Source organism: Canis lupus, chromosome 26, assembly GCF_003254725.2.
Source record: "Canis lupus dingo isolate Sandy chromosome 26, ASM325472v2, whole genome shotgun sequence".
NCBI classification, from domain to species: Eukaryota; Metazoa; Chordata; class Mammalia; order Carnivora; family Canidae; genus Canis; species Canis lupus.
In genome coordinates, this window is record NC_064268.1 from 16745433 (window position 1) to 16769281 (window position 23849).

Sequence of the window (23849 nt, forward strand, 5' to 3'; positions counted from 1 at the left end):
AAGGAAACCTGCCAGAGGCTGAAACAACCCACACTTCTCTTGGGAAGTTGTAAGGAAAGCCCTGGCTTTCTAGTTCTAGGTTTTCAGTGTTCACGTGAGATAAGGCTTTTTGTTTCAAACTTTGGATCTGTGAGATGCAATCAGGATTTCTGAGCAGCCAAACTACTGCTACACAGAAGGGGAGGATGAAATGACTCCATCTTAAGAACAGCGTTAGGTTGTAACATCTTGGGGAGATTATAATTACCAGGTTTGGGATATTAGGAATTGTAGTGAAGTTGAGCTAGGTTAGGACTGGGAAAGTTTCAGGGTAGAAAGGCAAAAATGTCTTCTTGTTTATTGTGGCAGTTAAAAATGAGAGAAAAATTCGCCCCCTGCTTTTTGTAGGAGAGGATGAAGTTCTGTGGAATAGAAATAAAACTGCGGTGATTTAGGTTTCTATTTATATAAACAGACTAAAGATGTTCCCAAAATTCATTTCTAACTCCTTTCCCTCTTTAGTGACCTGGCTGTATTTCTATTTGAAGTCCCCAAAGCTGTATCATTCTTGTTCGATTAGTCCTATTTTCAAATAGTCTTCTGGCAATAGACCCTAGAATTGATTTAAGTCTACAGGTGGCTGGACATTGCGGGGTTAAATTTGATCAGGCCTATATCTACTGCCTGGAAGTGGCAGCTTTTAATATTTTATCTTTAGATTTAGCTGTGAGAAAACCACTCAGCTAGGGAGATTGGATTGGGCTGGTGGTTTATGAAATTCCTTGCGGCGTCTGTTCCTCATTACTTGTAATTTCAAAGGCCAATGGGCTCCAGCTGGCTGAAAAAAATGTAAACTAAAAGTTTAAGGTTTAGCACTTTGTCAAATGCTCTTTGCTGTTGTTTGAGATACAAGCTGTTGTATATGGATAGCTATGTCTGAAATATTTACAATGACAAGGCAAGATCTTGTGAGTGAAGGTCCATAAATGACCTCTACTGTGCTGGGCCTAGAAGCAGCATCTCTCTAAAGCTTTTGAAATAGCCTTGAACTAAGTTATCCACAATTAAATAGCCAGCCAAGTCACAGGTTGCTTTCTGCAATGTCTTAGCAAAGCTCCTTAAAAACCATACGCTTAGTCCACATTCAAAATATTTTTGGCCTCATTTTAACATCAAACAAGGGACTGCATTAAGGAGACAAAAGAGCTCTGCCCAGCTCTGCCCCTTAGTACTAGAGGGGGTTAGGCTAGATAGTTTTCTTTTTTGGCTATAAAACCTCTCAAATGTGTTCTAATAAACTCTCCATAGAAAACACAAAAGCCAGGAGTTTGCTGGAACATTCTTTCATCAAGAGTTTGTTTTCTTCATGACAGGCACTGATAATCTGATCCAATAGTAGTTTTGGTAGAAGAGGACTGAGTGATGATAATGTATTTCCCTCACCACTCCTTTCCCCAAGAAGCAATCATGAATACCACACAAATTGTAAACTCATTTAGTGATTCAGTTCATAATCCTAGTTGTGATTGTTTGCCCTCTGACTTAGTCCTAGGCTGAGAGATTGACTCAGGTTGAGCTAGGACATTTTCTGGTTCAAATCATTGAGTTCAGATGATTCATTATCCCTCTGGAAGGCAGCACCAGTCCAGAAGCTACAAATGCACTTCAAAAATGAAAAGTAGTATTGGTTTTACCTTAACCACACACACGCTGCACAGCCAAGAAAAATTAGCAGGAGTTGAGCAAAAAGTACAAACCAAATACTTCTGGGAGAAGCCCTGAAACAGTTCCTAATGAAAGCTGCCAGAGAATGACAGGGATCTGTTTCTTCCACTTTGAGATTGGTCACATCAGAACATGAGTCCAAGGCACACGTCTTTAAGAGGAGATGTTCTGCTGCTGGTCTCATTACCAGGTTATTCTTCAGTTCCAGGCTTTCAACAGGATGTGACTGGTTCACACTCCAGAATGGTAAAGGAGTTACAGTTTGAAGCCAGAATGAATAGCCACAATGCCTGATGTGAGACTTTCATAAGTCACCTTCTCAAAACCTGCATCTTCTATCATCTCTCTGAATTCCTCCTAAAACACAAAGATATAGCAAAGATATACATGGATTTAAGCTCTAGGGCCTTTGTTGTAAAATACAAGTTTTGTACCTGAGATGGGAACTGTCGGATACTTTCTACAAGATATTGGTAGGACTTCCAATCTCCTGCAATGACCTCTCCCAGGACAGGAATGACCTGGAAGCTATATAGATCATAAAGCCTAAACAAAAAAGGCAAAAGATTACAATTAGAACATATCCCCTGATAAGGAGCAAGAAGGTATAAGCCTAGAGTTATAAATTCAAATGCCTTTAGGGGGCAAGTACCTGAAAGTAATGTGGGCCAAGCGCAAGACCAGTAGGGAGTGGTGAGGATGTGGTGACAGGTACCATTAGGAAGTAGCATAAAATGGAGAAGGGGCAGGTACGATTCCATTCTTGACTCCTGCCATGTAGGAATGTGTGCTTGCTAAGCGTTGTCTTATATGATTTCTCAAGTGAAGCTGGAAACTCAGATTTTTATGTGAAACTTAACTGATTTTTAAATATGAACATCTAAGTCAATTTTTAAAAGTACGATGATTCAAACCAAATACATCTGTGGGCCAACTTAGCCCCTGGTTGCTGGTTTGAAACTCTTCTGGCTTCGATGTCATTCAGAACTGGCTGATCTCTTTTTTTTTTTTTTTTTTTTTTTTTTTTTTAAAGATTTTATTTTTATTTATTCATGACAGTCACAGAGAGAGAGAGAGAGGCAGAGACACAGGCAGAGGGAGAAGCAGGCTCCATGCACCGGGAGCCCGATGTGGGATTCGATCCCGGGTCTCCAGGATCGCGCCCTGGGCCAAAGGCAGGCGCCAAACCGCTGCGCCACCCAGGGATCCCCAGAACTGGCTGATCTCTGAGGTGGCACTGTCCCTTCGAGACTCTGAACTATGAGGTTCTTGCTTATTGCTTACTGGTTACTTTCTGTCTGTTGTGGAACAGGAAACCCGTGGCCAGACAATGAGAATAAAGCCCTGTTAACAGTGCCAACCTGGATATGAGGGGGTTGTTCACTTGACTGAACTCCAGACAGAGAAACCGTCCTCCTGGCTTCAGGACTCGATGGGCTTCCTGGAGTGCCTGAGCAAGGCAAGGAACAAAAGAACACACTCAATTCTATTAGGCCAAAACAGCTTTACCTTTGATGGGCATTATAAAAGTTAGCATTTCCCATAGATCCCTTGTGCATTCTCAGTGGGAAAGCTGTAGTAGCAGAGATAACCCCACAGTAGCCTAAATTTTATAAGCATTCTGCTGCCCGCAAAGAGAAGGCCACTTGGAGTACTCTGATTGGTACAACCACATGGTGGCCAATTTCACATGCATCTCTTTATTATTTACTTGTTAAAAGCGTCTTTCAGGATTTTTTTTTCTCTTTATTTTTTAAAGTAAATGCTTTGACCAACATGGAGTTTGAACCTAAAACTCCGAGATCAAGAGTTGCATGTTCTACCGACAGAGTCAGCCAAGTGCCCCTACAATTACTTAAATTACAATGGCTATCCTCTTTAATCTAGGAATTTTACGTCAAGGAATCTAGCTTATAGAAATGCATCTATTGTAGGGGCACCTGGCTGGCTCAGACGGTTAAGCATCTGACTCTTGATTTTGGCTCAGGTCAAGATCTCAGGGTTGTGAGATCAGTCTCCATGCTGGGCATTGATCCTGCTTGTAATTCTTCCTCCCCATCCTCCAAACAAAACAAAACAAAACAAAAACCAATGCATCTTTGTAGAGATGACATGCATATAGATGTTATTCCCTGTAGCACCATTTGAACAGCACAAGATTAGAAACATCTTAATTATCAACGAGAGACTGGTTAAATGATGGAATGTCTGTGTATATGGAATTGATGCAGCTATTTAAAAAAAGGAAGAGCCAGGTCTCTCCATGTACTGACAGGAAAGATCTCCCAAGATACATTTTTAAGGGGAAAAAAGCAATGGGCAGAATATTTGTGTGTTTTTCATATGCTAATATTTGTATTAAAGGAAAAAACAATATTTATAAAACATCTTTGCAAAGGTACACAAGAAATTGATGTTTGGAGGCAGGGAGAGGAGGCACTGAATGGTCAGGACACACGGGTGAGAGGCATACTTTGCCTGATATGCCCTTTTGTACTTTGAACCTATTAAAAATTTTTTTTTAATTAAAAGAAATAATAAACTGGCTACATACAGGGCAGGCCATATGAACCAAGCTAAAGTACACCATAAAGATGTCCCACTAGAAGCAGAGGAACCAGGTAACTGGAGGCCCCCCCCCCCCAATAATAGAAACAGAATATGGTTTGCACATTGTCTTCAAATGCTCTGGGGTAGTACTGAAGTAGAAATAAAGAAGAGCTGCATTAGGGGTGCCTGGCTGGCTCAGTCGGTACACTCTTGATCTCGGGGTTGTGAGTTGGAGCCCCACATTGGGTGCAGAGATGACTTAAAAATAAAATCTTAAAAAAAAAGCTGCATCAGATTAAGAGCTGAATGTTCCCTTCTCCCTATAGAGGAACCCATGACTCTAGGTACCTTCTGCCAAAATAAGTGTTTGAATGCCTTCTGTTGACCTTGAAAATGTCTCTGATCTGCAAACTCACAGGGTCAGACTTCACAAGTGAGCAGAAACAGATGGAATGCCAGCTCAAAGATGTAAAGACCAACTCAAGCATCAAAGGCTTCTATGGGGATCTGCTCCATGGTTTCAGTCTTTTTTAATTTCATGACTAGGAAAATTGGCAACTTCAAGGATTGAAGCCCCTAAACCTGAAACAGTCATTCCATTCAAGAGCTGGGCAGAGAGCAGAATCTCTCCCTCTTTCTTTGTTTCCTGTAGGGCCGCTCTGGAAGATCTAATAGCACAAGAGTCACACAAGCTGAGGATGCAGCCATACACACCTGATCGATGTGTGTGACATTCCGGATCCCAAAGGCAATAGTGTAAACATCAAACTTGTCATCATCAAAGGGCAGTTCTTCAGCATCTCCCAATACCCAAGCAAGTCCTGAAAGAGAAAATCATTCCTGGTCTCAGTGTGGATCTTTTCTGCACCTAGCAAACTGCCAAACCTGAGGTGGGCATTGTGGGAATCCTCTGATTTGTAGTCAGCCAAGCAGAAGTGTGGGTAGCCTGTGCACACCATTGGTGGCTAACTTCTGAGGGCAGTCTGTGGAATCTGAGACAAGCTCTGGGAGTCAGTGTCAGAAATGAACTGAATTGCTGGACACCTATTTGGTGTGGGAGAACTGGAGAACAGTTTGGTGCTGGGTAAATACCATAAGTGTAGTATCAGAAACCATCACACACCTGCCTTCATTGCGGGGTTCCTGGCCACTGTCTTCATGGTTTTGCCTTGGCTTGAGAATCTGAATTTCTTTTTTTTTCTTTTTTTTTTTTTTTAATTTTTATTTACTTATGATAGTCACAGAGAGAAAGAGAGAGAGAGAGAGAGAGAGAGAGAGAGAGAGAGGCAGAGACACAGGCAGAGGGAGAAGCAGGCTCCATGCAGGGAGCCCGACACGGGACTCCATCCCAGGTCTTCAGGATCGCGCCCTGGGCCAAAGGCAGGCGCCAAACTGCTGTGCCACCCAGGGATCCGGAGAATCTGAATTTCTTGAAGTTCAGCAGGAAACTCTTTCCCCAAGAGTTTTAGAATAGAACCTGATGAATACTTAGTTATGCCCACTCTGAAGCAATTTTTACCCAATTAAGTGTTTTGTGTAAAGCACCGTGGTTAAGATACCAGGTCTGGGGTTTAGACTGCCTGGTTTTTTGTTTTTTAAGATTTTATTTATTTATTCATGAGAAACACACAGAGAGAGGCAGAGACTAGAGAGGGAAGCAGGCTCCCCATGGGGAGCCCGATGTGGGACTCGATCCTGGGACTCCGGGACCACATCCTGAGCCAAAGGCAGGCGCTCAACCATTGAGCCATCCTGGCGTCCCCAGACTGTCTGGGTTTTATTTTTTATTTTTTATTTTTTTTTCTGTCTGGGTTTTAATTCCAGGAATTAAATAATCAGCTTCACCGATTATTAGCTGTATAATCTTGAATAAACTACTTTGCCTTAGTTTCCTTATCTGTAAGATGGAGTTAATAGTACCAACTTCAGAGGATCATTGGAAGTATTCTAAGTATGGAATTCAGCCTAGTTATATTGGTTCTTTTTTTAAAAAAATATTTTATTTATTTATTCATGAGAGACACACAGAAAGAGAGGCAGAGACACAGGCAGAGGGCAAAGCAGGCTCCATGCAGGGAGCCTGACGTGGGACTCAATCCTGGGTCTCTAGGATCAGGCCCTGGACAGCTCCCCGCCCCGGGCTGCCCTAGTTATATTGGTTCTATTGGAGAATCAAAGTATCTAGACCCCAAGTCTGGTCACAAATTCAGAAAACACCTCAGGGAAACCCTTAACAGGGTAGATATGTCCACTAAAAGATCCTGATTCGGCTCTAACATTATTCAACTTGCAGCAAACTAGACATAAAATACAATATAGAAGGAAGGCTCTATAGACGAAAGTAAATGAAAATCTTGGAGGGCAGCCCTGGGGGCTCACCGGTTTAGCACCGCCTTCAGCCCGGGGTGTGATCCTGGAGATCCGGGATCGAGTCCCACTTTAGGCTCCCTGTATGGAGCCTGATTCTCCCTCTGCCTGTGTCTCTGCCTCTCCCTCTCTCTGTGTCTGTCATGAATAAATTAAAAAAAAAAAAAATCTTAAAAAAAAAAAAAAGAAAATCTTCTTGGAAAGCAAAGTAGCAGTATTTGACAAAATCCTTAAAAATAACCATACCCTGGGATCCCTGGGTGGCGCAGCGGTTTGGCGCCTGCCTTTGGCCCAGGGCGCAATCCTGGAGACCCAGGATCGAATCCCACGTCAGGCTCCTGGTGCATGGAGCCTGCTTCTCCCTCTGCCTATGTCTCTGCCTCTCTCTCTGTGACTATCATGGATAAAAAAAAAAAAAGAAAAAAAAAAACATACCCTGGGGCGCCTGGGTGGCTCAGTTAGTTAGGCGTCAGACTCTTAGTTTCTGCTCAGGTCATGATCTGGAGATCCAGCCCCAGGTGGATCTGTGCTCAGTGGGGTGTCTGCTTTCCCTCTCTTCTTCCTTTGTCCCTCCCCCAGTTCCCACACTCTCTCAAATAAATGAATCTTTAAAAAAAAAGTAACCATATTCTTTGAACCAGCTATTTGATTTTAGCAGGATGACACTGATAACATCATTATCATCATCATCATCGCAACTGCCCTGCTCTTGATGGCAGGGTTTGTATTATCACTTTACATACATTATTTTATCACGTTCTCATACTGACTCCATGGGATAGCTCTTACCATCATCTTCATGTTTTAGGTGAGTGGAGTATCAGAAAGGTTAAGGCAGCTAGTATCAGAAAGGTTAAAGCAGCTTGCCCAAGGTCACCCAGGTGGATTGGAACTCAGGTTTTTTTATCCCAGAGCTTCTGTTTTCAATAGCGATGGTACATAACCTCCACTACAAGGTGATTTTTATTCTGCTCTTTTACAGATGAGGTAATTGAGATCTAGAGAGTTTAAACACTTGTCCACAGTTATACAGTAGGTAGAAAAGTTAACAAGTACATGCAAAAATTTACAAATAAGGATATCATAATGTTGTGCCCTATGCAAAAGCATTAGAAAAAATGACAGATCAATTGGTTACTGATTATATAAATTGGTTATGTGAATCTTCATGACTCACATCCATACAGGAGAATATTGTAAATAATGATTTTAAGGAATTTTTAATGACGGAAAAATCTCATGATATAATGCTAATTTAGGGTAGGATAATAAATTGTATAAACAGGAAGTCTTTAATTTTATAAAAAGGAAACGATTAGGGAAAGCTAGGAAGGAAATAAAATACTGGGAGCATCTCTTGATGTTGGAATTATAGGTAAATCTCAATACTTTTCCAAAATCCAAAGTTCTCAAATATATCAATTTTTATAACCTACCAAATAATTTTTAAAAGATTTATTTATTTGACAGAGAGAGAGAGAGAGAGAGAGTGAGTGAAAGAGCAGAGGGAGCGGCACAGGGAGCAGGAGCCTGACTCAATCCCAGGACCCCGGGATCATGACCTGAGCCGAAGGCAGATGCTTAACTGTCTGAGCCACCTAGGCGCCTCCCTCTCAAATAAATTTTTTAAAGCTCCTGCCAACAGAGTTTCCATTTGGGGAGGAAGTGCTCCACATAAAATGTAAATAAAACACACAACAGTGCTACACACAAATACATCTTTCACACATCACCTTACTATTACAAAATAATTTCTAGGATCCTCCTTAGTTTCAACTCTTTTTGCAGGATATGTTTGACAAAGGCATCATTGTTGGGCATTGCTAGAGCAAGGAGGAAAGGTAAGGAAAACTGTCTTCTGCAGCACTTGGTGATTCCTATGTCAGTGGGTTTGTCTTGGCAGTGAGAAGAGGTTGAAAGGCAAGCTATGCTATGGAAGGGATGATTCCAGAAATGGAACATCGCCTATCATTTCTCTCTTCATTCTCCACTCTCTATGGCTGAGCACCAGAGGGAAGGGGAACACGTTTTTCAGTAGGAGTAAGGAAACATAGTGCCTTTGTCTAAAAACACTAGGGACTGTCTGCTTTTTGATCAGCATTGATGGTTAACAAAAGAGCCCTTCATCTTGGAGGCCAAGTGGGTTGTGGTCTGTCTAGGCAGCTCAGTCCGGGGGTGGGGGGGCGGGGAGGAGGAAGAATTGAACTACAATAACCATAGACACTCCCGGTGGGGGAGGGAGAGGACAGGACCCCTGATGCTGACCTGAGGGACTTTTATTTTCTGTCCCAGACCACTGTCTCTGCTGGTGGCTGCCTGCAGTGCTTAGCCATCTGGGGAGAGGGCAGTGCAGTGGCTCTGGGAAGCTGGGTGAATGTGGTACAGCTGCCCCATTGTGACTTCTACTGGATAAAGTTCGGTGAAAAGTATTTTAAAAGATGAAGATGGACAGTGAAATGGGAAATCTACATCTTTAAGCTAGGGCACAAATTGTCCAGTTTCAGGGTGTAGTGATTCCCAGAGACATGTAGTCACTCTTTTTTTTTTTTTTTTTTTTTTTTTTTTTTGTAGTCACTCTCCTATCTGCTGCTGAGAGTAGTACTGTTTCCAGGTGTTTAACTCTACCAGTTGGGCCCTCTGAGGAACAGATGCCCAGAGGAGGGAAGCATGCAAAAGGGATTTGGGGGGAGGATGTAAGGGAGAACACCTTGGGAAGATAAAAGGAAGAGGAGGCAGGACTGAGCTGGGGGAAGCCTGGAGACCCTAGTATAGATCTGATAAAGCCTTTGCCAACCCATAGGGAGCTCGGGAGCACAGCCAGGAAAGAGCCTCATAGGGAAGCTGAGGCAGAGCTAAAAGGCTGTAAAAGCTGGTGGCTGCCCGCTGCCTGCATTCCCGTGTCTAAAGGGCATGTTCCTGCTATAAGTGCAGAGCCCCTTCTCAGCTTCCACATCAGTCAAACTCTGAGCACCCATGAGGAACGGGATGGCTCCCAACAACCAGGGCACTGGGATCAGCAGGGGGTTGCTGGCAACTGAAGGCAAAACTTCCATCTCACAGTCCAAGAGCTGAGATCCTAGACTCAAGCTCTGAGCCTGGGTCTGCCATTGAAAAGTTGTGTTACTCAGGGCGCCTGGGGGGCTCAGTCGGTTAAGCGTATGCCTTTGGCTCGGGTCATGATCTCAGGGTCCTGGGGTCAAGCCCTGCATCATCCAGCTCCCTGCTCGGTGGGGAGTCTGCTTCTCCCTCTGCCTCCTGCTCCCCCTGCTTGTGCTCTCCAGCTCTGTCTCTCTCAAATGAATAAATAAAATATTTAAAAATAAACAAATAAAAGTTGTGCTCCTTGGGTAAGGGCCCTTCAGCTCTTTGGGCTGTGATTATCAGCTCTGTCACATGGGGCGGATAATCAGACTGCCTCCCTGGGTTGCCAGAATAACGCATGTAACAGCACTCAAACTGGCTTCAGCCACACCAATCATCTTTGACTTCTGCCTATTGGTTCATTTTTTAAAATAAAGCACTTTAACATTTTATATATCCCATCTTATTTCATAAATACACAAACATTTCTGCCATGTCCACCCTCCCTAGTACTTGCCAGCTTTGTAGCCCTGGGCACGGGCTTTCTGCTTTCCAATCTTTAGCATCTCCTTGTTGATGTCGCAGACCACGACCCGGGAACCGCCCAAGGGGTCCTCTTCATTTTGGTACTTTTTGGCAATTTCTTCCCAGGATAAATTTTGCTGGGCCCGTAACTGCCTCTTCTGCTTTCCCTTATGCTGGGCCTGGACATAATTAAGGAACCGGAAGGCAATGTCACCTGTGGGAAGCCAAAAGGAGGAAAGATGCAAACACAAACACAAATGCGAACCCAACATTTCCAAAACCCAAACAGAGCAACAAAGGTACAGGATTTGAGGAGTGTACAAAAATTGAAGTTTCTCTTTATTTCAATGGTAACTTAAAAAAATAATTTAACTTCTAGTACTTTTTTTAAGATTTTATTTTAAAGTAATCTCTCTACCCAACATGGGGCTCAAACCTATGACCTCAGCATCAAGAGTGGCATGCTCTATTGACTGAGCCAGCCAGGTGCGCGGGTAACTTCTAATATTCTTAAAAACTTTTTAAAAAATTGCCTAAGTAATACATGGACACATTATCACTATAAAAGACTCACCCAAATATTTAGGAAAAAACATAAAAGTTGCATTTTCTCTCCACACCCTCTCCAGACCTAACCTGTGCTAACTCCTTAGTGTAGAACCCTATTAGTCTAATAATTGTTACCAAAGCAACATGAGGGTATAGTTACCAGCAAGGATCCCCTGCTCCACCACTTCCTATGCCTAGTTCAGCTCCCCAGGAACCATCTTTCTTAACCCTTTCAGCTGGGCTTTCTGTTGGTTCCAGCTCTTTCTTTACTTAGCAAATTTATAATGATATATTGTTCCTCATCTCTGGATGCCTCTACTTCCCAATATATTTAGATCACATTTTTTTTTAAAGATTTTATTTACTTATTCATGAGAGACACAGAGAAGGAGGCAAAGACATAGGCAGAGGGAGAAGCAGGCTCCCAGTGGAGAGCCTGATGCAGGACTTGATCCCAGGACTCCGGGATCATGACCTAAGCCAAAGGCAGATGCTCAACTGCTGAGCCACCCAAGTGCCCCTAGATCACATTTCATAGTCCATCATAGATTCCTTTGGGAACTAGAATAACAGACTAATATTATATTTCTATGTCATCAATTACAGATGGTACCTCTTAAATCCCTTCAACCTTCTACTGTGTGTACTTTTACTCTGTCAAGACTGATAACATAGTTTGTTCTTTTTTAAAAAAAATTTTTGTTCATGAGAGATACAGGCAGAGAGGCAGAGACATAGGCAGAGGGAGAAGCAGGCTCCCACTGGGGAGCCTGATGCAGGACTTGATCCCACGGTTCCTGGATCACAACCTGAGCCAAAGGCAGACGCTCAACCACTGAGCCACCCAGGTGCCCCGACATATTGTTTGTTCTACAGCTATAGGTATGTCTTCTGTGCTTTGTTGTTTGGAGTTTAAAAGCTAAAAATCAAAAGTGTTTATGTTATTGTGACCAGGTAAATACTGTTTGGGCCAAGCCAATGTTTTCTAGGATCCCACTTCCTTTCTTATAGTGCTGTTTGTCTTTTTCTTATACTAGTTGACAGAAATATATCCTCAAGTTTTTCTAGTTTCTCCAACTAATTAGGTATTCTCTAGTTACTTTTCTATATGTTTAAATATTGTATATATATACTCCTATGAAACAACTTAAAAACATACATGGGGATATTATACGCATAGTCATACAACTCATTTTCTTTCTCCTCCTACAGAATATGTCTTTGAGAACTTTCCATCAGTATTTATAGGTTTTCCACATTCTTTTAAATAGCTACATGGTATTTCATAGAATGGGTGTATCTTAATTTAAAACAATTTCTTTACTGAGGCAGAAATAGGTTATTTCCAAGTTTTCACTACTACTAAAAATGATGCAGTGAGCATATCTATACTATATATTCTTAAAATGTCTTTTTTAATATAAGGGATTACCTTCTAACTACAGCGTACAGTAGTGCTATGGGTTAAGGCATAGATATAGGCAGCTCAATAGCTGTAGCTGTATCTTTGTGCAAACTTAAAAAAATTTTTTTTTTAGACTAGGCATGTAGAATTGGAACTGTGGGATCCTAGACTAAAGATTTTAGATTTTAATAGATTCTGTTAAATTGTCCTCCACTGAGCAAGGTATCTTTTTTTTAAATTTAATTTTATTTATGATAGTCAGAGAGAGAGAGAGAGAGAGAGAGAGGCAGAGACACAGGCAGAGGGAGGAGCAGGCTCCATGCACCGGGAGCCCGATGTGGGATTCGATCCCGGGTCTCCAGGATCATGCCCTGGGCCAAAGGCAGGCGCCAAACCGTTGCGCCACCCAGGGATCCCCTTTTTTTTTTTTTTTTTAATTAGAAAAATTATTTATTTCTGCTCCTTTCATACATCTTATTGTGCAGAAACAGTCTCACACATATCTGAATAATGTACTGTCACACTGTTTAAAGGCAAAGCACCATAGGTAAAGCTGATCAGAGTTCTCAGCTTATGGGATCTCGCTTCCTGATTTTACATTAATTTTTGAAAGTCAGAAATGTCATCTCCACAAAATGTTAAGGGGGCTGTAAGAAATAATCACTGTATTCAATATTATAGTTGTGGAGATGGGAGTATATTTTCTTTAAGAAATGAAAAACTAAGAAGAAAATGCCACTAAACATCATTGGTGTATCAGTACAAGCCAGCAGGAGAAATACTGTGAGAAATTTGTCTCTTTGATACCAAGAAGACATTCTAGTTCAAGCTTTAATATGATTCCTATTTCTCACGAGATGCTTCTTTTCTGCTGCTTCACTCTTTTTCCATATTTCACATCAGAGGATTGGTACAGCCTTAAAGCTTCATTAACAGGAGCAAATCCAATATCCACGGATTTCTTGTCAAAAGGCATTTTTTAACCCATCAGGTAGCCCGGCAGTTTCATTCTCATGAATACTCTAGCCATGAAAAAACTCAATAGGACACAGACGAATCCAATGAATAGAAGAAATCTATTGAGTTTTGGAATGTTTGGTGCATTCGATCGGTCCAGGATTATGAAGCCTAAACCTCCCATTGTAAACAGGAAGCTGGATGCAAGTCCTTCCATAATATATTGTCCATTTACTCTGTAGGCCAAGAAAGCTACTGGTCTCTGATGTCCATGTTCATCAGTCATAGAACCAACACTTGGAGGTTCAACAATAACATCATAAATTATTCCTCCGGTGATGAGGAAGTAAGACACCACCACCAGAGCGTACACCGTCATGGCCGACGGCATGTGCACCCAGGGCGGCTTCTTCAGCTTCAGGTTGGGGCATTCGAGCACTAAGAACGGTACACGGTACAAGGTCTCCATGTTGGTGGCGGCAGGGGTTTCTCTCCCGACCTGAGCAAGGTATCTTACTACCTTCTGAGCTTCCACTGGGGAGAGGACCACACCAGCAAAGCCAAACATAAACGTGTTTCACACAGAGAGATTGTCCTACTGTAATTTGTTATATTATTCTGTTGGTATAGATTATCACATCATTACATTATATGACACATTTTTCTGTGATTTAGCATATACATTAACCATGTAATAACATCACCAAAATGCATTTTAGAAACCCATGACATTTTTCTTCCTAAATATCTAGTGTGCAAAGGACCATGCATAAACTGAGCTTTTGAATTCTGATATGATAGTGGATTAGGCATAAAAGGTTGTCTAGGGGAGCCTGGGTCGCTCAGTCAGTTAAGCATCTGCCTTCAGCTCAGGTCATGATCCTGGGGTCCTGGGTCCCCGCATGTGGCTCCCTGCTCAGTGGGGAGTGTGCTTCTCTCTCTCCCTCTGCCACCTCCACCCCATTTGTGCTGTCTGGCTCTATTGCTCTGTCAAATAAAAAAAAAAGAAAGAAAGAAAAGGTTGTCTAGAAAGTTTATAGAATATGATAAAGGGCATCCCCCCAAAGAACGGGAAAGCGAATTAAAGGTTAAACAGAAAATAAAACAGTCATTCACATCGTAAGATGTCACTGGAGCAAAAAAGTAATCTTTTTACTTTGGAACCTTGTGCATTTTAGAAAAAATGACAGGCATAAACCTGATACTTTGTGCTTTCTGAGTGACATTTACTTAAAAAGAGTAAAGCTTTCTTAGAAGTGTATTGATTTCCAATGACCATCTTCAGCCTAATGGTAGGTAAGCTAGCTCATCCCAACAAAAGACACTAATTTCTATAAAAGGTGCTCAGTAATCCTCAAGGATACTCTAGACATTACCTGTGCCTCCAGCAACATCGAGCAGCTGGGTTCCAGGAAACGGGCGCATCTTGCAGAGCAGCAAATCCTTCCAAATACGATGGATACCAAGACTCATCATATCATTCATTACATCATACTTCTTGGCCACACTTTCAAACACATGATAGACTGACAGGAGAAATACAACACAATTGTGCTATTAACAAAATTAACTTGAGGAAGTCCTAAATGAAAGAAGTTGAAGCTTTTCTTCTCTAAATTTGCCTTTTTCAGGTGAAGTTAAGTTATACTGCTTGATGCCCATATCTACCCCTTAACCTCCTTTTGAAAAAGGCTTAAGTTATTTCATGTAAGAAGCCAACCTCTTTTCCGCCATCCTAGTTACCTTTAGTGGTCCTTTAGTGGACCTAGGACCATGACCCCATAACAACGCATTCACCTACATGGTACTAAGTAGGTTCCATTTCTTAGAGAATAGAGGGCATAGAATTTTTCTAATGGTTATTATAATAGAAAACAACAAAATCATTAGAAATCCATGACTAATGGATGGAGAGGCCTCAGTTCGTCCCTGCCTGGATCACAGAGAAAAACCTCAGGTACAATTGGGTGGGTAGATGAATGGCCAGATGTAAATCAGGGCCAAGCCACACTGCATAGGGTCCTCATAAATCTTCTCATAAATCTGATAGGATCAAGGGAGAATGTGGAATCTGGGCTAGTGGGAGAAGGAATTTACGATCTAAGGCACTTTAAAGTGGGGTGCCTGGATGGCTCAGTGGTGGAGTCTTTGGCTCAGGTCGTGATCCCCCTGTTATGGAGTCTTGCCGGCATCAGGCTCCCTGCAGGGAGCCTGCTTCTCTCTCTGCCTCTCACTCTGTGTCTCTCATAAATAAATTTTTTTTTTTTTTTAAATAAGGCACTTTAAAGCACAGGCTACATTTTAACTTCTTTACACCTGTTTTTCTGCCCATAAGATGAAAAAATCAGTGTCCGTTCCCTATCACCCTGTCATAAGGCAGAATTAGGTAATGAATGAAGGGGAGATGCTTTGAGTTTATCAGATGAAAGTGCTGCATAGATTCAAAACATCACATCTTCTGCTGAATTAGCTGAGTATAGAGCTCCCCCGAACTCAATCTTGAATGCCTTTCTTAACCCCAGGGTCTGCTTTTTTTGTTTTGGGGGTATTCACGGGCACTAAAGATCAACCCACCAAATATAAGCAATCTTTGCTTTGCATGGTTCTGATATACGTGAATTTCAGTGACTGTGGCTTAGTTAAATAACAACAGTCCCCCAGCAACATCATTCAAGTGCAATGGTGTATTAACTGTGAGTAACTGCATAAAGTACAAACTTCGCAGGTAGTCTTCAGCCCATAAATCACTCTGTAAATAACAGACATGCATCATGATCAGTAGCCAATCATGTCACTTCTTTCAGTTCGAAGTTGGTAGGTCATTACACATCAGTCATTCAGGTCACACACAAACAGCAAAGCATGTAGTTGTGTCACCTCCTTATCTCTTAGTTGTAAACACATGTGGTATTTTACAAAACTACATCATTGAAAGAAGAAATTGGCCATGAAAATGAAAGCACCACAAAGAAATTAAAAATAGTAATACTGGAAGTGAAATGTCCATGGGATTATAGACCAACAGCTGACTGTGCGAATGTCAATACTCAAGAGACTCTAGATATGCAGCTGGAAGAACTATGTGAAGATGAACTTATGGACATAAATGAGAATGTGGTTGTGATGAAAAGGTAGATGTCCCAGAGGAAATGATGCCAGCAAAAAATCTCACACTAAAGGAATTCTTGGAGATATTTCATGACACTGACAGTGAAAGGATAAAATGTTACAAGCTGACTAAAATTTAGAAAAGAGTATGGCAATTTGCCAAGGCATAGAGAAGATGCTTGCTCCCTTCTGTAAATCATATGACCAGAAGGTAGCAAACACTGTTCAAACTACTCTTGGCATATTTTTTTATGAAGCATAAAACAGCTTAATGTTTCTAATTTTTTTATTAGAATTTTAACTTAATTAAAAACAAGCTTAAAATTTAAAAAAATCTAATTACATTAGGTTAAAATTAAACCTAATTTTAAATTATAGTTTGCTAAATGTTAATTTTACTATTTATTTCTTTTCTCTATACATTTATAACTAACAGTAAGAGAGTTTTTGATGTTCAATCGTTTTTTAATATTTTTTAAAGTAAACTCTGTGCCCAATGTGGGGCTTAAACTCACAACCCTGAGATCAAGAGTCTCTTGCTTCACTGACAGAGCCAGCCAGGCACCCCTGATGTTCAATAATTTTTAGAAGTCATAGAACAGTTGTAATTTTTCCCATTAACTGTTAATATCATACTGCATGATTTCAGCATGCATGGTCATTTTTACAGTCCTGTGCTATTGTGCAAAGGGAAGATTGCCTGTACTTTTTTAAAGATTTTATTTATTTATTCATGAGAGTCACAGAGAGAGGGGCAGAGACATAGACAGAGGGAGAAGCAGGCTCCATGCAGGGAGCGCGATGTGGGACTTGATCCCAGGACCCTGGGATCAGGCCCTGAGCCAAAGGCAGACACTCAACTGCTGAGCCATCCAGGTGTCCCAGTTGTCAGGCTTTTAATGTGCACCAGGCACTGAAGATATAGACATGAATGAGCCACTATCCTAGCTTTCTGGGGATTCACAGTCCAGTGAAATAAATGTTAATTTAAGGAGGCCCCTGGGTGGCTTAGCGGTTGACTCCCCTGCAGGGAGTCTGCTACTTCCTATGCCTGTCTCTCTGTGTCTCTCATGAATAAATAAAATCTTTAAAAAATAAAATAAATATTCAAAGAGTTACAGTAGAGCTATGTATTTAGTAAGGCTGAGTTGAGAAGAAAGATAACGTAGTAGTCCTTAAGAGGGTGGGCTATTCCATTGTGAATTCCTTCTGTTTATTTCCTGGATGACCACAGGCCTAGTGAAGGAAACTGTCTGAGCCTCAACATACCCACCTGTTAAATGGGCATAATACCTCCCCATTATAAATGGTACAGTTGGAGTTATATAACAGTCCTTTTCCTTTCCCATGCCTGTAGCACAATGCTGGACACAAAGAAACTGTTCAACAGTACCTAACCCTTATTGGGCAATTAGGAAGTGCCAGGCATTGTTCATAATACTTTAATGTATGAAGTAATCTAACCCTCATTGTAACTCTAAGAGAAAGGTTACTATTATTTCTACTTATACAATTTGAAAGCTGAGGCACAGCGAAGATAGTTTCCTCCTTCCTTTCTTTTAAAAAATGGTCCATCTTGGCATCCCGGGTGGCTCACCGGTTTAGCGCTGCCTTAGGCCCAGGGCGTGATCCTGGAGACTCGGGATCGAGCCCACATCAGGCTCCCTGCATGGAGCCTGCTTCTCTCTCTGCCTGTGTCTCTGCCTCTCTCTCTGCATCTCTCTGTGTCTCTCATGGATAAATAAATAAAATCTTAAAAAAAAAAAAATGGTCCATCTCTTTAGCAAGTGAAGAACATGAACTCTGCAGTCATACCAAAGTGGGTTGGAATACTGGTTCGGCCACTTACTACATTAAATTGGGCAAGTTCTTGTTTAATTTCTAAGTCTCAATTTCCTCATGTGTAGCTTGGGGATAACAATAGCATCGTCAGGAGGTTGAAATGAGAATTGGGAACAATATCTGCATGGTGCCTGGCACGTCATAAACACCCAATTTGGGGGATTTAGTGATAATTACTGTGTTTAACAAGAGGAGGCATCTAAGCTCTGCGATGTCAGGCCGGGGGCGGAGGATTCCTCGGAGGTCAGGCTACCGCATACGAGTCAAAACGACGTCAAAATCAATTCCCAGCTGAGCAGAAGAAACTAGATCGCAGATCCCTCCATCCGCCCTCTCGCCCCTTTCACCTTTGCCCCTCTTCTCCTCCTCCGAAACAGTCTCAAACCCGAAATGTGTTTCCGTTGCCGGCTTCTCTTGGGACAAGTGCCGGGCACCCAGCGGACCGCTGGGCCAGGAGCTACAAAGCCCGGAAAGCCGGCAGCATCGCATCACCCGCGACCACCTACGACCGCAGTAGCTCCATAGAGCGCAACTCCTGTGGGTCGCCATCTTGGCAATGGGAGGGCAGAACAGATCGCACGTAGAATTGCGCCACTAGAGGGCCAACGGCGGCCGGTAGGAGACATTATTAGCCGAACGCGTCCTGAAAACCTTTGCTAGGGAATTAAGTGTGATTCCTGGGATTCAAAGGCTACTTAGTTTTTGAGTACCGGAAATCCCTTCTTCTCTCTTCCCACTTGAATATAGAATTGACCAGAAAGGAAGGGACCTTAGGATGAGCCCACAATCACCTCTCCGCGACCATGTCTCTGAATCTTGTCAGCCAGCAGTTATGAATGCTAACTCGAAAGACACCCAATAACTCTCGTTTTCTGGTACAGAAGTAGGAAACTAAAGTATGGTGTGGTTACAAGGAAGAGATTACAAGATCAGTTCTCTTATATTTTGATGTGCCTAAGGATCACCTGGTTTGATCTTTAAAACGCAAATTCCTGCGGGCATCTGGGTGGCTCAGTAGGTTAAGCCTCTGACTTTTTATTTTGCTCGGGTCATGATCTCAGGGTCGTGATATTGAGCCCAGATAGGGCTCTGTGCTGGGCATGGAGACTGCTTGGGATTCTCTCTCTCCCTTTGCCCCTGCTGTCTCTTTCCTTTTTTTTTTTTTTTTTTGTCTCTTTCCAAAAAAAAAAAAAAAAAAAAAAGTCAGATTCCTGGGCCCAAATACCAGAGTTTTTGAATCTGTATATTTGGAATGGAATGGACATTGGGAATCTTTATTGAACAAAAGTCTATGGTGATTCTTTTTTTTTTTTTTTAAGATGTATTTATTGGAGGGGGAGGGGCATAGAGAGAGAGAGAGAGAATCCAAAGTAGGCTCCACACCCAGTGCAGAGCCCCATGTAGGGCTTGATCTCACTACCCTGAGATGAACTGAGTCAAAACTAAGAGTTGATCACTCAACCCACTGAGCCACCCAGGCAACTCACAAACATGTGATTCTGATGCAAGGAATTTGCAGACCATTCTTGAGAAACATGTGCTAGACTACTCTGAAAAATAAACGTACAAAAGATTGTTCTTTGGTCTTTACATTTTATGTACCTGAGAAGTTCATAAATGGGAAGGAAAGCTCTGGTGTCTATTTAGTGAGTCAGACCCAATCATCACTTACCCTCGTTCTGTCACAAAGCTACACTTCTAGAGCCAACTGGCGTATCATGGATGTTTACTTCAACCCCAGATTTTCCTGTATTTTTTTATGGAAAGGGTAATGTAGACCATCTTGTGCAAAAGAGGATGGAGGTGGTGAGTTTTGCTTGGATTTCTATATGTTTCTGCTTTGATTCTCTTTTTAAACGTATGTTTCCTGTAAATACTTCACAAGGAGAAAGTGCCAAGGACCCTAAGAAACTATTTTGAAAATGAAAAATCTCTTCCTGGTTTAATGTGTAGCCTGACAGATGGACACCTACTGCTTTCTTTTGGAAGAGCTGCATGGATTTTTCTTCTTTCCCTCTCTTTTATTTTTAAAAGTGATAGAAAGAATGATTCATCCATGTAATTAGAGTTCTCACATCATTGTTAAAAAAAATTAAAATTCATCAAGGAAAGTTAGTTTATCTTCCATATCTAGTCATACATAAGAATGGACCTCAGGATTTGGGGTTGTTCCTTCTCGATATTAAAGTAACCAGACTGAGACACCTGAGTGTCTCAGCGATTGTCTGTCTTTGGCTCAGGGCATGATCCCAAGGTCCAGGATCGAGTCCTGCATCGGGCTCCCTGCGAGGAGCCTGCTTCTTCCTCTGCTTCTCCCTCTGCCTTTGTCTCTGCCTCTGTGTGTGTGTCTGTCATGAATAAATAAAATCTAAAAAAAAAAAAAAACCAGACCAACATTATGTATTTGTTCTCATTTTGATATGACATGTGGGGAAAAAACTGCAAAAGGTGAAGCAGGACAAGGACTGATGAAGGCTGTTTTAAGGAAATTTAAAAATATGAGATTAGGGGCACCTGGGTGGCTCAGTTGGTTAAGTGTCCGCCTTTGGCTCCGGTCATGATCTCAGGGTGCTGGGATCAAGCCCCATGTTGGTCTCCCTGCTGAGGCAGGGAGTCTGCTTCTCCCTCTCTCTGCTCGTGCTCTCGCTCTCTGTCCCTCTCAAAATAAATAAATAAAATCTTTAAAATAAAAATATGAGGGGATCCCTGGGTGGCGCAGCGGTTTGGTGCCTGCCTTTGGCCCAGGGCGCGATCCTGGAGACCCGGGATTGAATCCCACATTGGGCTCCCGGTGCATGGAGCCTGCTTCTCCCTCTGCCTATATCTCTGCCTCTCTCTCTCTCTCTCTCTCTGTGACTATCATTAATAAATAAAAGAAATTAAAAAAAATATGAGGGACGCCTGGGTCGCTCAGTGGTTGAGCATCTGCCTTCAGCTCAGGGCATGATCCTGAAGTCCTAGGGTCGAGTTCTAAGTCCCACATTGGACTCGCTGCTGAGAGCCTGCTTCTCCCTCTGCCTGTGTCTCTGCTTCTCTCTCTGTGTCTCTAATGAATAAATAAATAAAATCTTTTAAAAATATAAAAATAAAAAATAAAAATATGAGATTAGTATCTCATTTTCTTTATTCGAGTTAAAACTATTAATTTCAAGAAATTAATTGACTTATATATACATACTTATTGTTTTATATCCCATATGGTGATGCTGCAAAAGAAGCCAAGAAGGACCCAATGAGGGGAATTCTAGGATTTTATCTATTTACTTGTTCAGATATGACTGCTGAAATTCCACTGATCCTTCTATGCTCAACTCAAGTGACACCTCTCTGAGAAGCCCTCCTCTACCTCCTCAACTGTTTGTACATCTCCTTGGAGCCTTTGCTATAGTCAGCATTTTGTGTTAACTTTATGATAGTTCTTGTTACCATCTTTCCTTATAGTTTTTCTTCCTTACTCCCTCCCTTTCTTCCTTTCTTTTGGGTGAATGATATGTTATTTAGTCAGTTTTGTTTACAAGTGAATTCTGGGAATTTAAAGTTAACATCCTTGCTAGTGAACTTGTTATAGACAGCAGGAAAAGCTTCACCTTTGTGTTCCACATTGTTCTGCTATGTTTTATCCAAATGAACTATTACAAGCTGGCTGCCATCCAGTTTTGTGTGGATTCTCTTGCTCATAATTTCACTTAGGAAGACTAAGCCCTTCAGGATTGTATCATGCACAGCTATCAGAGTGTGGAACACTTGCTTATTTTTTTGTATAGTTTTTTTTGAGTTGGCTCAGGCAACTTGGCAATAAAAACATCATACTTCCAACTGAACTTTTTCTCCAGTGTACAAAATAGCTGGACTTGGATTTTATGGAGAGATTTCAGTTGAGGAATGGGAACAAAGATTATAATAGTTTTTTAAAAAGATTTTATTTATTTATTCATGAGAGACACACAGAGAGAGGCAGAGACAGCAGACTACTCGCTGGGAGCCTGATGTAGGACTGGATCTTGGGACTCCAGGATCACAACCTGAGCTAAAGGCATACACTCAACCACTGAGCCACCCAGGTGCTTCTGATCTAAGCTTTTTGAACCATTTTCCTTGTCTTTAAGTTTGAGTTGATGTATTAAGTGTGATAATCCATATAATCCACAGTGCAATGCCTGCTAATGATAAGCTCTCAAAGATAATACTATTAACAATGAAATACATATATTTTCTTGAGAGAAAGCATACACACGCGAGCAGGGGAGGTGAGGGGCAGAGGGAGAGGAAGAGAGAGAATCTTAAGCAGACTTTGAAAGCCAGGAGCCTGACTCAGGGCTCCATCTCAGGACCCACCCTGAGATCATGATCTGGGCTGCAACCAAGCGTTGGATGCTTAGGGATCCCTGGGTGGCGCAGCGGTTTGGCGCCTGCCTTTGGACCAGGGCGCGATCCTGGAGACCTGGGATTGAATCCCACGTCGGGCTCCCGGTGCATGGAGCCTGCTTCTCTCTCTGCCTCTCTCTCTCTGTGTGTGACTATCATAAATTAAAAAAAAATTTTAAAAAAGAGTTGAATGCTTAACCAACTGGGCCACCCAGGCACCCTGACAATGGCTTCTATTAATAAATGACTTGTTAACAATGAAATGAAGTTTTGTATGAGGAAGTGCTGTGCAGTGATATTAAATGTAGGGTTTTGTCATTATTTTTGCCCTTATTAATATTGGGGGATAGCTGAGTGAAGTAAGTCAGTTGGAGAAGGACAAACATTATATGTTCTCATTCATGTGGGGAATATAAATAATAGTGAAAGGGAATATAAGGGAAGGGAGAAGAAATGTGTGGGAAATATCAGAAAGGGAGACATAACGTAAAGACTGCTAACTCTGGGAAACGAACTAGGGGTGGTTGAAGGGGAGGAGGGCGGGGGGTGGGAGTGATTGGGTGACGGGTACTGGGGGTTATTCTGTATGTTGGTAAATTGAACATCAATAAAAAAAATTTAAAAAATATTGGGGGATAGAGCCATAAATAAATTGATATTCATACTAGATTAAGAACCATAACCAATAAATAAACAAAAGGATTCCACAGATATTCCAATGTTTGGGTTATTAGTAGTGGTGCATATTATTGTGCACATTATTAGCCTACTTAAACTAAAACCTGAACTATAAGTCCCATCATCCTTTCAAACGGAGGGGTGGGAGGGTGGAACTCACTGGGCCCGGATGTAGGTAGAAAACTACATTTCCCAGAGGGCGTCACTCCTACATTGCCACTATATATAGTCCATCCGGGTTCTTCGAGATGCTGTTTGGCGACTCGTCGCCATTGCCGGAGCACCTCGGCCTCGGCCCAGAGGCGAGTGTCGGTCGCTGTGTCGGAGACACCCGTCCCCGACACCAAGACAGCCAGCCCTCTCCCCTGCCCCGCGGCGGGAGAGCGTGTCCGGCCGGCCGGCGGGGCTCGCGCACCCTCCCTCGCCTCCCCTTCCCCCGCAGCCTCCGCCCCGCCAGGCCCGGCCCGGACCTCCGAGCCCCGGCCTCCTCCTCCTTCTCTGTCGCCACCACCGCCGCCGCCGCCGCCGCCGGGCTCGACAGCCCCGCCCGCCGCTTCTCTTTCCAGTTTGAGAAGCCGAGGAAGGAAACAGGGAAAAATGTCGCCATGAAGGCCGAGAACCGCTGCCGCCGCCGACCCCCGCCGGCCCCGAACGCCATGAGCCTGGGTCCCCGCCGCGCCCGCTCCGCTCCGACCGCCGCCGCCGCCGAGGCCCCCGT

At 42.5% G+C, this 23849-nt stretch overlaps 2 protein-coding genes across 5 annotated transcripts; both read right to left on the reverse strand.

The window, feature by feature from the left end:
• Window positions 1-1306: 1306 nt before the first annotated feature.
• Window positions 1307-18637, reverse strand: COQ5 (coenzyme Q5, methyltransferase). 4 transcript variants are annotated; one of them, XM_025474197.3, is made up of 7 exons: window positions 18436-18637; window positions 14515-14664; window positions 10220-10441; window positions 4969-5075; window positions 3066-3154; window positions 2139-2250; window positions 1307-2061 (listed from the first exon to the last, which is right to left on the reverse strand). In XM_025474197.3, exons 1-7 carry the CDS (start codon window positions 18635-18637, stop codon window positions 1960-1962), a joined length of 984 nt encoding a protein of 327 aa, XP_025329982.1. In that variant the 3' UTR covers window positions 1307-1959. The 4 variants fall into 4 exon arrangements, with proteins under 4 accessions (XP_025329982.1, XP_025329985.1, XP_025329984.1 ...); XM_025474200.3 differs by lacking the exon at window positions 18436-18637 and adding an exon at window positions 18266-18394; XM_025474199.3 differs by lacking the exon at window positions 14515-14664.
• LOC112676675 (oligosaccharyltransferase complex subunit OSTC-like) lies at window positions 12857-13706 on the reverse strand. Its single transcript, XM_049101492.1, has one exon. It carries the CDS (start codon window positions 13704-13706, stop codon window positions 13161-13163), a length of 546 nt encoding a protein of 181 aa, XP_048957449.1. The 3' UTR covers window positions 12857-13160.
• Window positions 18638-23849: the final 5212 nt, after the last annotated feature.

Excerpts from the sequence above, each read along its gene's own strand:
- LOC112676675 (XM_049101492.1), bottom strand. The coding sequence starts at position 13,706 with ATGTTTGGCTTTGCTGGTGTGGTCCTCTCCCCAGTGGAAGCTCAGAAG.
- COQ5 (XM_025474197.3), bottom strand. The coding sequence starts at position 18,637 with ATGGCGACCCACAGGAGTTGCGCTCTATGGAGCTACTGCGGTCGTAGG. Across the intron at positions 5,076-10,219 it reads TGCCCAGGGCTACAAAGCTG|GACTTGCTTGGGTATTGGGA; the intron begins GCAAGTACTAGG and ends TTTCTCTTTCAG. Across the intron at positions 2,251-3,065 it reads AACAACCCCCTCATATCCAG|GCTTTATGATCTATATAGCT; the intron begins GTTGGCACTGTT and ends TTTTTTGTTTAG.